Source organism: Orussus abietinus, unplaced genomic scaffold, assembly GCF_000612105.2.
Source record: "Orussus abietinus isolate OABI.00-Male unplaced genomic scaffold, Oabi_2.0 scaffold9, whole genome shotgun sequence".
Lineage (NCBI taxonomy): Eukaryota > Metazoa > Arthropoda > Insecta > Hymenoptera > Orussidae > Orussus > Orussus abietinus.
Window position 1 is genome coordinate 225532 of NW_019396004.1, and position 13589 is coordinate 239120.

Sequence of the window (13589 nt, forward strand, 5' to 3'; positions counted from 1 at the left end):
TATATTCCCTCTATATGCGTTTCTGCATAAATTCTGTACAAAAAACGAAAGCATTAACATATTTATAAAATCAAGTTTTCGACGCGCCTCGATGCAGCTAGAAACTAGACACCATTTCACGCTTTCGTTCGCGTGCAAGACCTCTCCTTCAGTTCCCAGCAAGACTCCCAAAATATTTTCAACCTGTTATCTCCATTGGAGCAAAAGTGCCGGAAATCCTGGATGAGCTTCTTCTGGAAGAGCTCGTCCCCGGCGGAGGTGGACAGCGACTTCCACTTCCGACTGAGCATGTGGTTCCAGGACCAGAGGAAACCCATCTGAAACGAAGAGGAATATTTTTTGAGGGATCCTCGGCAACCGATTCGAGGACGCCCGAGGAAATTGATAGGTCCTACCCTCCTGTCCATGCTGTAGTCGTCCTTGTTCTTCCCACTGACGTGCCTGGTGATGTACGCTTCGTGGGGACTGGGCTGATCCGGATGTACGGGGTACCTTTTCTGCCCGGTGCTCCTCCTGACGACGTTGGTTCCCGTTCTGGGTCGCGGTCTCGGACAAGTGGTGGAGGGCACGAGAATAAAAGCGTTCCCGGTAATGTGGACGTACTGGTGGTCGTTCTCGTTGCACTCGACGAGGCAAGGCACGAAGCCGAACCTCTGGAGAATGGCTTCCTGGAAGAGGAAGAGCCTCTGGGCGTAGGTGTCCTCTCGGAACTCTGCAACACGAGGTCTCCGCTGAGCCAATCCGCGGAACGCCTTTCCACCAGGTGCAATCTAAACCCACCCTCGAAGAGGTACTGCTTGTTGGCCATCAGGCACTCGGTGTTCAAGGGGATGAATATGGGGCCTCTGAGAGGGTCGCTCTTCAGGGTGAACGGCAGGGCCAACAAGTCGCTGGGGATGGGGATCATCTGGATGCCGCACATCTGCGCCTTGCGCTGCCAGACGAAGATCTACGAACGCGGAATCCTAGAGATTAAGGGGGAACCTCGGTTTCTCGCGAACTCGAAGAGGAAAAATTTCGTTACGAGATCCGCGACGATGCTACCCGAGGCTGCGACCCACTGGACCACCAGCTCGTAGGAATGGTCCGCTTTGAAGAGCGACTGATACCTCAGATGGCCCCACTCGATCCTGTCGCTCTTGTTGTTGATGTCGATGTCCAGATGAGTGTGCTTGTACGGCGGCCCTGAAGAAGAAGAAGAAGCCACGATCAAAGCCTCTCCTTTAGTGTCCCGACAAAACCTAGGATAATCAACGGACCCCTCCAGTCTCTCTCATCCGTGGAGCCGCCCGTCTCCAGGTCGTCCCGGAGGAACGCCGGCACGTCGGACTCGTCGACGGGGTCGCAGCTCGGAATGGAGATCGGGGAAGAGACCGAGGGCAAGATCGTCGGCGCGTTCGGCTCGCACCAGCCCTTCGGTGCCTTCGTCTCGACCTCGACCCACTCGTTCTCGAAGCTCTGCAGATCCCCCAAGGGTGGCGAGTAGTCTCCACCTGGAAGAGGACGCTGAACGGTCGATTCCTCGGAAACCCCTCCTTCAAATTTTACCCTTCTGGCCCTCTTTGTCCTGCACCACGTGATAGAGGTAAAATCCCAGGATGAACGGCTTCGAGAAGTCTCCGGAAGCGTGGCAAATCAGCTTCTCCTGGATCATCCCCTGCGAGAAATTTATGAGTCGCGTCTAACGTCTTTCGAGACTCTTTCCGGAGGCAGTTGGCCCACCTTCATGACGTTTATGGCGCTCTCTATGGAAATTCCACCCTCGATGTGATCGTTCAGCCATTGCACCGCGTCGGCGCTGATGAAGGTCTGACTAGGAACGGAGGGATGCTGCGTGAGGAACCCTACCCCCGTTTGGGGGTGCTTCATGGCTTCCAGGATCTCGGAGCTGGAGGCGTTGCTCTTCAGCTTCGTCACCTCGGGATGCGCGCTGGAAACATTTAATCGATTACCCACGAATATCACGTAAAAAAAAAAAAAACTATACCAATACGCGGGCATCGCTTAAATAAAATCATCACACCTTTCCTCGTTAGTCTCCAGGTGATCCTGCTGCTGCTGTTCCAGGGCCAGAGGAAGCACGGCCTCGCTGGCAGGGGACACTCTCCCTCTGTCCATGACCTTCGACCCGGACCTGCCGCAAGGACCGCAACTCGGTAAAAAAATTCGACCGGATACCAAACTAGGGGAAATAGTCACGATGCATCGAAAGGGTCAAGCGGAGAAGGCAAAGTCTCTGAAGGTGCAAGCTACTCGAGGGCTAGAGAGATCAAGGCATTCACAGCGGAAGAAAAAACTCTTGCCTTCGCGGGTCAGGGAGGACGAGCCCCGATCGGGAAGCTCGCCGTCCAGGACGTCGTCTGGAAGGCGAACGGAAAAAAATTCCTACGTGAATTTCTCTTTCGGACAATTAATAAAAAAAATGTTGCCAGTTCTGCGGCCTCGGTTTAGGGGCTCGTCCTCTGCCCTGCTTCCCCGAAGGGAACCGGGGGCGTTAAGTAAGGAAATTAAAAGACCAACCTGTTAGGCAGGTGGCGAGGAGTGTCGAGGGACGTGCGGATAGTCGCAGCCGCATGCTTCTCCTGTACAGAAGACCTCGTCACTCGCTCACGCCCTGCCAACACGCCTAGGTAAATCTCGCCTCGGTCCACGGAGCATTCTCACGGAAGTCGAGAAAAAACGAAGGCACCCGTCGGTGCCCTCGTCGAAACTGTCCATAAAAAATGTAAAATCGTGCGAATGCTCCGCGTCGAGGACGCGGGGCCCCTCGAAGGACGCGCAAAGGACCACTCTCGTCCGTTCTCTTTCCTCGACGAGTCGAGAAAAGGGGACGTACCGCGTCCCTCGAGAGGCATTAAAGAAAAACGAAAAATCAAGGGGTCCCGAGAGAGAGAGAGAGAGAGTGAGAAATAGCTACGAAATCGATCCGTGGACGTTGCGCTCGTCCAGAGTGCAGCAAACAGCGGGGAAGAGAGAGCCATCGAGCTAAGGGTAAACACATCGACTACCGACACCAAATCGGGAGGGTCAGGGGGTCGAGGGGAATTTTGGAGGGTAGCAGGGATCTTCCAAAACCACGGACAAAAGCCCAGGGATACGGTGCAGACGCCAGCGGAAGAAAGGCGATATCTCGGCTCCGGATTGGCTCCGGATTGGCTCCGGATGCGGGTCGAACCTTGGCCGTGGTCTCTCAGGAAGTCGGTTGCTCCCGAGTCGCTCCCTGAAGGGAGAGCTGCCGACCAGACTCGTCTGGAAATCAGGAGGAAGATTTAGCCGAGTCCTGGGGGTGGCCGAGCCAGAAGCCACCTCGACCGTCGAAGGAATCCCCGACCACCGGAGGCGAGGGGCGATAACGTCCGGACGTTCCGCTTCCGCGAGGCCTCGAAGACCTCCTCGACGCGCTCCAAAACGCGAGTCGAAGAATCGCAAAAAACGAAGGCCTTCGAAGGTCCCCGGAGAGGGCTTCGCCTCTGCCTTGGTACACTTGCAGCGAAGCGGTTGCGCAAGACTGGGTGCAAGGTAGGGAAGAAAAGAGCGAGAGCGAGGACGTCGAGGGGGTGCGTTCGCCTTGACCGAAGAGGGAGGAGGTCGCGGCGAGGAAGAAGACGCGAAGGTCGCGACGACGGAAGCTCGGCCCGAATTGGCGCTCCCGAGGGCAGGGTGTGTACCTGGTTGGCGAGGAACATTAAACCGGTGCTGTGCCTGCGCCTGGTCAGGTGAGAGCCGGGGTCTCTCGGCGAAACTCCGCCCGGAGCAGTCGGGCTCTGAAACACATCGCGCTGAAGACCGTTTCCCCCTTTTCAGCCCGAGATCCTGGCCGAAGCGACTCGGCCGAGTCTCGCGCGAGGCCCCGGCCGAGTCCCTCTTTTCCCTCCGGAGGCGTGTCCTCTTCCCCGGCGTCCCGACTCCAGGGCGAAACGGGGAAGGCAAGACCGAGCGAGGGTTCACTGGAGGCAGTTCAAGCGGCAAAACCAAAGACTACTGGTGGAGGTCGCGACTCGATCGCGTTGCTCGTTATACTTGGAAGGGTGACGTTACGTGACGTTAAGTGGCGACATGCAGGCCCGGCGTTACGTCGCGGTCTTCTCGACTTCTCTCGATCGTCTAGGAACATTCGGTGCAAGGTGCGACACGCTGTGATCCGCGCGGCGGTACGTAATTATGGCGAAGAACGAAGGACTCGAGGCGGGGTACCTTTTCTCCTCTTTTTCGTTTTCTCTAGGTTCGCGCGTTCTCTGTCAAATCCTGCGCCCGTTTTGCCAATCAACGTCCCCTTCATTCGTGACCATGAATACTCGGGGTGCGTCGCGTTTCTCGTTTCCCTTCCCTCGCCGAGGCGGGAGGGAATCACTCACCCAACTCTTGTTCGGGTTCGGACGACGGATCTTGTTCAGCCAGACCTCGATGAAGCGCAGAAACCCGTCCATCAGGGTCGCCCGCTCCGCTGCCGTGGGTGGCGTGTAAATGTCGCATCTCGGGGACTCCTCCAGGATCCTGCGAGTCGCCGAATTGTGCAGAGGCAACAGGAACACCCGAAACCTCCAGTACTTCAAAGCCTGATGACGATGATCGACGATAATACGACAGCTAGTTACAGCGGTCGAGTAAATTAATTAACAAACGAACGGATAACTCGTCGATCGCTAACCTCGACCAGAGCGAAGTCCGTGTCTCCCCTGGTGCAGATGTAGTGGTCCAAATAATTCCAGTTGTAATTCTCCAGCTTTTCCGTAGTAAAAGAAACCCAGGAAACCTCGTAAGTGTCGTGATGGGGTGCGTGGAATCGATAGCGATAATGAATGTTGAACGGTGGATAAGGGTGCCTGGACGAAAGCGAAAGATCTCAGAAAAATTCTCTCCCTAAGAGCATTTTTCATATATTCTAGATCCAGCAAGAGCGTCGTGAAATTTTCGGATTTTACGGAACGGGTACTCACCGGGGCCTGTACCGCGTTACCGTGATGCAATTACCGCACAGAGAAATTTTATGAAAGATCCTTCCGATGCTCAAGAAATATTCCTCTCGGGGCTCCGATTCGGCCTGTCTTCCTCTCATTACCGAGCTGATCGGTGGCACGGTGTTGCTGCCAGGCGTCGCAGCCTGGTTCTTATCGTTCGGTGGCAGTATTATCAATTGGAATCCCTGAAAAAATTCCTCTTACTTCTTGGATTAAAACGAATAAGGAAAAAATGATTCCAAAGAGAAATCCTTTGAAAACCTGCGCCAGTCGCTGGGACACGAGTTCCTTGAACACCTCGGCCGTTGTCAGGGGCTTCCTGTAGATCGCTCGTTGCTGGGCAAAGTCGGCATTAACGTCATCGGGTAGAAGGTTGTAATCGGACACAACGTAGTCGTTTTGCAGGCTCCTCTTGTCCGGAAAATAATCCGTGGTGATGGGCAGACACGCAGGAATGGTGAGGGACTTCCAGTCGACGCCTGAGAATTTATTTGAGCTTTTTCGAAGAGCCAGGAGACCTTTAGGGGCTCGTTCGGTGCAAGAGGAGATAGAAACGGGTGTACAAGTTGTACAATTGACAAGCCTAAGCAAGCTACAAACGTATTAGTGGCTACTTCTAACGAATCCGGCTCGCGATTAGTTCCGACTTACGAGAACCACTAAGATCGGATGTCAACTTTATTCGACAGCTCACAGTCCAGTATATGCACGTTCTTCCTATTGAATTTCCGAATTATATACACACGTGCATACCCTTGTTCTTCTACGTACAAACATGAAAGATACAAAGGACAGAAAACGGGAGAAGCTCATGCTGTAACGTACAACTGTCAACAAAGCACATTTTTTAGCTATTTTACAGGCAAGACACAATTGTACGAGCCAAGTGGGTACAAGATCTTTACACGTATATACAATTAAAGCACGAACCCGATAAAAACGAGTACAATTCTATGGACTAAATTGCAAGCTGTCGAAATGCAACGACGAACGCTCTTCTCTGGAGTTTCTATAAACCGCGAGATCAAATTACGGTCTATCGAAATCACTATTTAACGGAGCTAAAAATTCTCAAAGTGAAAGCGAAGATCGCCAAGATGTGGGAGAAAGATATCGCCATAAAACGGTGCAGGTACTAGAGTGCGTTGCAAAGTGAAAGTGAACCGATAGAGTTCGATAAAGGCTGATTAAGGTCGGTGCAATCGCTAGGAGTGATACAGGCATGCACGGAAAAAAAAAGGGGGAAAAAAAGAAAAGAAATAAGAACGTAGAATTAGAAGGTCTGACGTAGGTCTAGAGTAGTGACAATCCTAGCTAGAGCTCGGTGGCCCGGAACAGTAAATTATAAAGAATACCATAACCGAATCAGCCCCCAGTAATGTATGGCGCTAACCTATGATCGCTGTTTAAAGTGACATCATAGTCGTACATCGCACACGCATCGGTACGTCCAGCGTTGCATCCCAATAGGACGTACCACGGCATGGAAATAAATCGGACATCATTAATTGCATAAATCTGAGCCTAGGAAAAATTCGAGAAAAAAAAAATACGTCGGTCGCAGGAATTCTTCGATTAATAGGTGTAATCGATGCCGGCTAATCGATGCTGTCACCCTTCGTTGGAACGACAGTGGGGTTCCCCCTTTCGTTTCTCCTCGCTATTTCGTGCAAGTGTAAACGTATCATAGATGACAAAGTATGCCCTACTTTTTTCACATCTAGTTCTTGCGGAATGATCGCTGAAATGGAATGGATACTTGGCAGTGGAGACGGCAGCGGAGACAACGTGCATTAGGTGGCTTGCGACGATAATTCTCCATTCTCTGTTTTTTAAAGAATCTCCACCTGGATTATTCTCATCTTGTACGTCTCTACTTTTTCTGAATTTAACAATGGATGGCATTTGAAAGGGATTCACTGCGAATTCCGATGGTGATTAAATTATTGTATGACGTCGGTCTAGTTCAAGTGAAGACAAAAGTGAACAAGTAACTCGGGGCACTGTCATTCCTCCGACTGCTCAGCTCTGCTCGACGATTAAAAAAAAAATGTAGCAAACCTGTCGTTAGAGCCGGAGTCCATTCTTGTTCTCCGGTGGCACCCCACAGAAGGGTTAGACTTTTGTTGCCGGTGTTCAAGCCGCAAGGTCCACTTTTCTCCACGGTGCCAGGAGGAAGACTGGGTCGCTGGAGCTTCGCTTTCACCTCTGTGGGAAAAGTCATTGCATCGGATCTTACGGAATTTCAAGAAGAGTTCTAACTAGTCGAAACTCACGATCTTGAAGACCTGTCTGCGAAGCCGATCTTGGCATCTGAAGCTGAGTCGGAGGCCCCGTCGAAGAGGAGGTTGTCGCCTGATCGACCGGAGAGCTGCTCAGCATAGAAGTAGCGTCGCTTTGCTGCTCCGAGCTGGGCCTGGTAGGAATGGCTTGATAGTGATGTTGCTGAATCAGGACACCCGTAGGTCCTGTTAAACAAAATTAGAAAGCAGGAGAAGTCAAGTATTCATGGCAGGAGTTTTGAAGTTTCGCTGTACAAAGTGTACCTTTGGGGAAAATGTGAGTCCATCTTCTTCGGTTGCTAGTGAGTTTTATAGTGACATGGGAGGGATCGAAGGGGTTGATGAGTGCCCTTCCTGGTCTGAGAACGCTGGCGGGTTGGCTGGCAGTATTTGTTGGACTCCCGGCACTTCCGACTACGTGTCTGAATGGTGGAGAAATTTCGGCATCCGTCAGATCGCTCTTAACGGAGGACTTTGATTTGCCTTAAAGGAAGAACGTGTCGTTTTAGATACCTTCGAATACACGGTGGAATAAAATGAGATCGGTCACCATTCGACTGTTCCTTGGACTCGCTGCTGGCGGTTTCCTCGGCTCTTCGTGGGATGGAAATCGCTGCACTTCGTGCTGCGATCGTTGGAGGGGAATGAGGAGTCTCCGGAGGAGGATGATGGATGTCAGGGTCTGACATTTTGCGCTTCAGGAGCTTCAAAGCTTGTGCATTGTTGTGCGTTTCCATACAGGCCACGCTCGTTTTCTTCGTCCGAGTCGAAACTCTTTGCAGGCTTAGAATATATTTGAAAAAAAAATAAATGTACGTTTCGATGTGCCTACAGCGTCAGAAAAAAATTATACCGCAAGAAAAACTACCTGGCAGTGTGTATCGGTGGAAGTTGGAAGACCTGAGCATCGTATGCATCGTAGTCAAAAAGAGTATTATGAAGGCACTCTCTGGTTTCCTCTTGCAAGAGTTTCGTTTTGCAGGACAATTTTCCATTTTCCAGAGATTGCTTGGAAACTCTCTGGGGCAGTTTGATCCGCGGGATGAAAGTGGTGTACGGAATTTTCTTATTCGTCGAATAGAAACTCAAATTAATCCAATGTGGCATACTGTAGTCATCCGCTGCATTTACAGAGGTGTCCTTGTTATGAAACTAAAATGACAAAATTACTCTTACCAAATGCAAGATTTTTTTAATAACATATATCGATTTTCATACCTTCAATAAAGGCACCGCGTGCAATGGTTGTTCGCCTACACAGACCAAATCACTCCCCACTCCGTTATCGATGATTCTCTGTTTAGTGACATTTGTGAGTTCTCTGTCGACTTCAAAAACTCCAACACCTGAGGTGATGACTACGGAGAGCTGACCTGTCCTGTCGAAGCTGCGGTCCAGATAGTGCTTCTCAAATACTAAAAGATGTATTATTTTATTGTTCTATTCACTAAAATTATTTTCTGAGGTACATGGGCAATTACCATTAAGAGACATATTCAAGACCTCTAAGAAATTGCCTTGGGCAGCAGTGGAGTTTGATGCCTTTGGCATGGGAATCCCGGGTTTCTGGTGATATTCCAATACGATCTTTTGATAATCGGTAAATAATTTACGCAACTGAACAAGGATGTTACTCCAATCTTCGAATCGTTCGTTCTGCACAGCCACCCTGTAGAAGTCTTCATAAAATCTACCTCTATAGTCTTGTTGTAAACACTCTCTCATGTGATTAGGAAATTCTTCTAAATTGCTAGCACTGTAAAACGTTCTAGAGAACAGGACTATGGTCACTTCGTGATTGCTACCATTTTTCTTCCACTTCTGAAAGAGGTCAGCTAGGAATCCATTTACCGCTTTCTCAAAGTACAGATCTCCGTGAATATCAAAGTCCCACATCTCTGAGCTCATCTGTATGAAGAGGTACACCATACTGGTGGACGAACGAAACACAACCTGGCAAAATAATTATCAAATTGTGTAAAAAATAAAAATGATTGGGTCAGTAATTTATTGGAATTGTACCGACTTTGGTGTCCTCTGTAATTACCCCACAAGCAACACGGTCTCCTTGAGACCACATTTCATAGACTTGGCATCTTATACTGCCTCCACAAAATTCTATCTTTTTATTCAGATACACACACGTATTAACCTACAAAAAATTCAAGTGTCAATTATTCGATTCTAAGTTCATTATAAATTAAACTCTTTACCAAGCTATTCTTCAGCCTCCACATTTCGCTCCTTCCCATATATTGATCCTTAAAGGTAAGCTCCACCGAGTCCAGAGCGACATCATCCGGATTTACAATATTCATATAAACATCGGCAAACGTTCTCAACTGGAACATCGACGCAATGTTGTTTTCTACACTAATTGTTTCTCGACCCTGCAAGTCCTCCTTCAATGCAGTGACTTGCAGCAGTAGCCTGCTAAATTCATCCTCGGGGTGGTAGATCTCTACGACATCTCCCTTCTTAATACCTGGATAATCTTTTGGATTAATTATCAGGTCTTCCCCACTGAAATTTTTCTGGTGCACAATTAATTTAAACAGCTTCATTATCCAGTCACTCGAGTCGTTTTATATAGAAAAAATTTAAATCATGGATAACAGCTGAAAGGGCCTGACGCTTGACCTAAAACTAGAATAAATTATACATCATTGTTTCCTGCAAATACTTATTATTTTTTTGTATCGTTTAACATAACCAAATCACTCACGTGTCTTCTCCATGTCGAATTACTTCAAACTTCGTTAAATACGAACAGGAAAGTGCAAGTAATAAACTGCCAGGGGAAATTCTCGCGTACACGACTCGACCCCTGAGAAGCTTAAAAAGCTATCGAATCTTATCAATTTCATTGAATGGTATTCGTAGATCAGCTGTAACTTTCCATTCGATTACATTAGCTTTTGATTAGATAGATACAGGAAAATGGAGCAGTGGCCCATGTATTTTCGGAAACGCATTATTGGATGAAAACTGGACAGCTGTCACAACCGCACCAATCAGCTGTGACCTTAGCCACTGCGTCAAAATGGCCTCGATCGAAGAGACGAATAAATACGATATTTAATGTGCGCGTTTAATATCAATACACGTCAAGACAGGGCACATTAAGTAGTGTAAAATATTCAGGAAAATTGAAATAGTTTATGGCGGCGAATGTGCTACCCAAAAGAGAGACGTGACATAAGTATCGTACGTCGTTCCTGAGAGTTTGACAGAAGCTTCCAACCTAAAAAATGGATTACACGAAAGGCACCTTCGATTGACTGCGTGGATTTCGCAGAAAAGTATTAACGCAATCGATTTAAGTACCGACGTACGATCGGTACTACTCGTGAAAATGAACTCCTGCGAGGAGAAAATCCTAACTGGTCGGTGAGATAAAACGGGAAAATGAGGTTCCCAACTTGACCGGTGAAGATGATGAACGTTGGCTTAAGATTAACTGGGACAAACGATGCGAAATGCGTACCAAAGGCCTGTTGTTGCTCCTCGTCTGTATAGTCGGGAGCAGCATTATCTTCATTGCCTTCAGCAACCCTCGCCCCTCGATACAGACTTTAGTCACCGAGACTCACAAGCAGCTGCGAAACTTCCAGGTACCTCGAGACCTGATACTCCGTTTGAGATCTGGAAAGTAACGTAGATTCTTTATAGCATTAATTTTACCCTTTGTTGGCAGGAGAACTTGAAAGATGTGGAGGAGAAACGATTGGTAACCGATTCCAAGTACCTTGCTTTGCTGGGGTTAAATGGCCCGACGAACACCACCCCTTTGACCCCTAAGCCCCAAAATGTGACGGTCGTGTCTCTGCTGCGACCTGGCAGCGAGCAGCAAATTCACGGCTTCGTCCGAAATGTCAGCCATTTTCTACCAGGCAATGGCATCATAGTGTACGGCGTGGGTTTGAACGAGGAAGCCTTGCAAAATGTCAGGTCGGCGTGCAACTCCAGCAAGTGCGCGGTTATCCGATTCGACTCCAGCCCCTTTCCTACGCACGTGGAAGATGACAGGCTCCATGTCTACAGGCCCCTCGTCATTCAGGTATCCATAGACATTTCTTCGATCGGTTAAAATTCCTTCGGAGGATAATATATCACCTATTAATATTTCAGACCGCTCTAAACTCCCTGGGGACCATCTTGTACATGGATTCCAACGTACGACTGAACTCTTCCAAGATCTCCAAATATCTCTCCCCGAAGTCCGGCATCCTCACCTGGCCAACGAGGCATGCGATCAGTTCTCTGACCCACCCAAAGATGTACGAGTACTTCAGGGTCTCGGCGGAAAGCTTTTTCTTCCTGCCACTGATCCGAGCCTCTCATCTAATCGTAAGAAATACAAAGGAGATCAGAGACAACGTGATGCTACCGTGGGTCCAGTGTGCCCTCACGCGGGACTGCATCTGTCCCATAGGTAAGACCCAAATCATCCTAAGTTTCGATCAGTCCAAATTCATCCTCCCGTTATTTCTCGTCTCAGGTGCACAGTCCGCTGGCTGCAGGTTCAACAAAAAACCTCAATACCGGTACTCTGGCTGCCACGCGTACGACACCTCTGCCCTGAATATAGTCCTCGGACTCCACTTCAAGTTCGACGACACCTATTACGTTCACCAGGAGCGTGAATCGTTCTTTGCGAAGCTCCAGCCCGAGGAGCTCGCCGAGGAGTACCTGTCGATAGCGCGACAGTCCAACGCGACCGAGGCCAACGCGAAAAATTCTGTTTCGACGGAGCATTGACACCTTACCTCTCCGAACTACTCCGAAACATGCACAAAACGCGCAGGAAGAGGGCAAATAAAGACCAGTGAACGGCTCACGGATTGTTCTCGTTATCAATTTATATCATAAATTCAGAGCCAATCCCACTCTGCTCGCCTCTTCCCAACGACTCTTTCTTGTTTCCCCGTGGAGGTTGACGCGGTTAACGCGACAAGCCGCGACCGGTTGATTACAGGGAACAAATCTCGCGAGATATGGCGCTTAGGTCGTAGGCGAAGTCCTCGAAGGGAACCACTGGGTTCAGACCAGGAGGCGAGGGTCGGAGGATGGGAGAGGTCGGCGGCGACCTTGACCGTCAGTGGTCGAATGGCGAGGCGGCGGGTCGGGATTTTTCCGAGGCCGACTCCAAGGTGAGGGTCATCGATCCCGCGATCTACGCGGAAACCCTGGGCGCGTACCTCACGGTCAAGGACGAGCAGAGAGACGTCCTCGTCGACCGTCTCTCGGAGCTGCACCTTGCGGAGAAGGAAAAAAATAACGAGGGCGAACCGGCGACGTATCGCTGCCAGTCGGCCCTGGGTCTGTCCGGGGACTCGTTGAGCACCCTGACGACCGACGGGTCGATCCGCAGAACGGAGCGACGATGCGTGCTCGGAACTCCGGAGCCCCAATCGGGGATCAAGAGGTACCTCCACCTTCGTTTAAGGCGATAGACCTCGTTATTTACCAGTTTATTAATTATTCAGGTACGTGGTGAACGGCCACAAGGTGGTGCAATGCTCGATGGCGTCGTTCTCCAGCTCGGACAGCCAGCTGGGTGGTCCGGGATCGACGAGGAATTTTGCGGAGAAAATTCGGACCCGGAGGAAGAGGAAGATCGGTAAAGGCACGACGGAGGAGGAGCGGGCCGAGATGCGCAGGAAGGAGGAGGAGGAGAGGGCCCAAAGGGAACTCAGGGAAAGGGCGAACTTCCTCGGGTGGGTCGAGAGGAAGAAGAAGGAGGAAGTTGAGAGGAAAGAAGCCGAGAGGAAGGAGGCGGAGCTGAGGAGAAGGCTTAAAGAGATCGAGGAACAGACCGTCGTCGCCAAGACGATCTGTCTTCAGCAGTGGGTCAGAAAAAAGGACGAGAAGCTGAAAGGTTCCTCCCACCTGTAAAACCTCTCGACGCGAATAGAAATAATTAGATAAATAAATTGTAATCGTCCCCCTAGCGCTGCAGAAGGAGCAGCGCTCTAATCAGCGGAAGGCCGAGGAGGAAAAAGAGAGAAGACTCGAGAAGAGCTCCAAGGCCTTCGAGGAGTGGCGAGAGAAATCGAAGAACAAGCCGAAGCCCGCCACCCAAGGACTGCTGCGTTAGTTAATAATTTTTTTTTTTTTGTGCGTCGCGATTCCTTAACGCGCACTCTTCTTTACAGCTCATCAGAAAGCTATTCCTGCGTACGTCAACCCGATCCCCTGGCAGCCGGTCGTCCAGAGCGAGGAGAACAACGTAGACAAACCTTCCGAGTCGACGACGAAGAGGGGAGCCCGATTTCCTAACAGGAAACTCCTCGGTCAAAGACCTTAAAGATTACCTAAAAAAATACCACGTCGTACTCCTTCGCGG

The 13589-nt window shown here is 49.9% G+C and overlaps 3 protein-coding genes across 9 annotated transcripts; 2 read left to right on the top strand and 1 right to left on the bottom strand.

The window, feature by feature from the left end:
- Nucleotides 1-88: 88 nt before the first annotated feature.
- On the bottom strand, nucleotides 89-10128 carry LOC105700938 (GATOR complex protein DEPDC5). Of its 6 annotated transcripts, none has more exons than XM_012427250.1 (25): nucleotides 9966-10128; nucleotides 9454-9880; nucleotides 9267-9392; nucleotides 8722-9193; nucleotides 8459-8655; nucleotides 8109-8392; nucleotides 7791-8023; nucleotides 7505-7723; nucleotides 7235-7426; nucleotides 7020-7166; nucleotides 6352-6360; nucleotides 5220-5437; nucleotides 4938-5143; nucleotides 4649-4823; nucleotides 4356-4556; nucleotides 3669-3764; nucleotides 3176-3249; nucleotides 2024-2134; nucleotides 1723-1930; nucleotides 1549-1657; nucleotides 1260-1493; nucleotides 1025-1185; nucleotides 781-949; nucleotides 396-712; nucleotides 89-317 (listed from the first exon to the last, which is right to left on the bottom strand). In XM_012427250.1, the coding sequence occupies exons 2-25, from the start codon at nucleotides 9802-9804 to the stop codon at nucleotides 117-119; spliced, it is 4710 nt and encodes a 1569-aa protein (XP_012282673.1). In that variant the 5' UTR covers nucleotides 9805-9880; nucleotides 9966-10128; the 3' UTR covers nucleotides 89-116. The 6 variants fall into 6 exon arrangements, with proteins under 6 accessions (XP_012282673.1, XP_012282672.1, XP_012282675.1 ...); XM_012427249.1 differs by having other exon boundaries at nucleotides 9454-9886; XM_012427252.1 differs by having other exon boundaries at nucleotides 7505-7662; nucleotides 7754-8023; nucleotides 9454-9886.
- A 136-nt stretch (nucleotides 10129-10264) lies between these two features.
- Nucleotides 10265-12103, top strand: LOC105700899. Of its 2 annotated transcripts, none has more exons than XM_023434348.1 (4): nucleotides 10265-10854; nucleotides 10941-11300; nucleotides 11372-11675; nucleotides 11742-12103. In XM_023434348.1, the coding sequence occupies exons 1-4, from the start codon at nucleotides 10720-10722 to the stop codon at nucleotides 11999-12001; spliced, it is 1059 nt and encodes a 352-aa protein (XP_023290116.1). In that variant the 5' UTR covers nucleotides 10265-10719; the 3' UTR covers nucleotides 12002-12103. The 2 variants fall into 2 exon arrangements, with proteins under 2 accessions (XP_023290116.1, XP_012282579.1); XM_012427156.2 differs by having other exon boundaries at nucleotides 10266-10854; nucleotides 10938-11300.
- A 206-nt stretch (nucleotides 12104-12309) lies between these two features.
- Nucleotides 12310-13582, top strand: LOC105700743 (stress response protein NST1). The gene is made up of 4 exons (XM_012426893.2): nucleotides 12310-12668; nucleotides 12730-13121; nucleotides 13195-13335; nucleotides 13399-13582. The coding sequence occupies exons 1-4, from the start codon at nucleotides 12310-12312 to the stop codon at nucleotides 13548-13550; spliced, it is 1044 nt and encodes a 347-aa protein (XP_012282316.1). The 3' UTR covers nucleotides 13551-13582.
- Nucleotides 13583-13589: the final 7 nt, after the last annotated feature.

Coding starts and splice junctions, on each gene's coding strand:
- LOC105700938 (XM_012427250.1), bottom strand. CDS start 9,804: ATGAAGCTGTTTAAATTAATTGTGCACCAGAAAAATTTCAGTGGGGAA. Junction 1,658..1,722: donor GCGCCATAAACGTCATGAAG/GTGGGCCAACTG, acceptor AATTTCTCGCAG/GGGATGATCCAGGAGAAGCT. Junction 318..395: donor ACTACAGCATGGACAGGAGG/GTAGGACCTATC, acceptor TCTTCGTTTCAG/ATGGGTTTCCTCTGGTCCTG.
- LOC105700899 (XM_012427156.2), top strand. CDS start 10,720: ATGCGTACCAAAGGCCTGTTGTTGCTCCTCGTCTGTATAGTCGGGAGC. Junction 10,855..10,937: donor AGCAGCTGCGAAACTTCCAG/GTACCTCGAGAC, acceptor CTTTGTTGGCAG/GAGAACTTGAAAGATGTGGA. Junction 11,301..11,371: donor ACAGGCCCCTCGTCATTCAG/GTATCCATAGAC, acceptor TTAATATTTCAG/ACCGCTCTAAACTCCCTGGG.
- LOC105700743 (XM_012426893.2), top strand. CDS start 12,310: ATGGGAGAGGTCGGCGGCGACCTTGACCGTCAGTGGTCGAATGGCGAG. Junction 12,669..12,729: donor CCCCAATCGGGGATCAAGAG/GTACCTCCACCT, acceptor TTAATTATTCAG/GTACGTGGTGAACGGCCACA. Junction 13,336..13,398: donor CGCCACCCAAGGACTGCTGC/GTTAGTTAATAA, acceptor TCTTCTTTACAG/CTCATCAGAAAGCTATTCCT.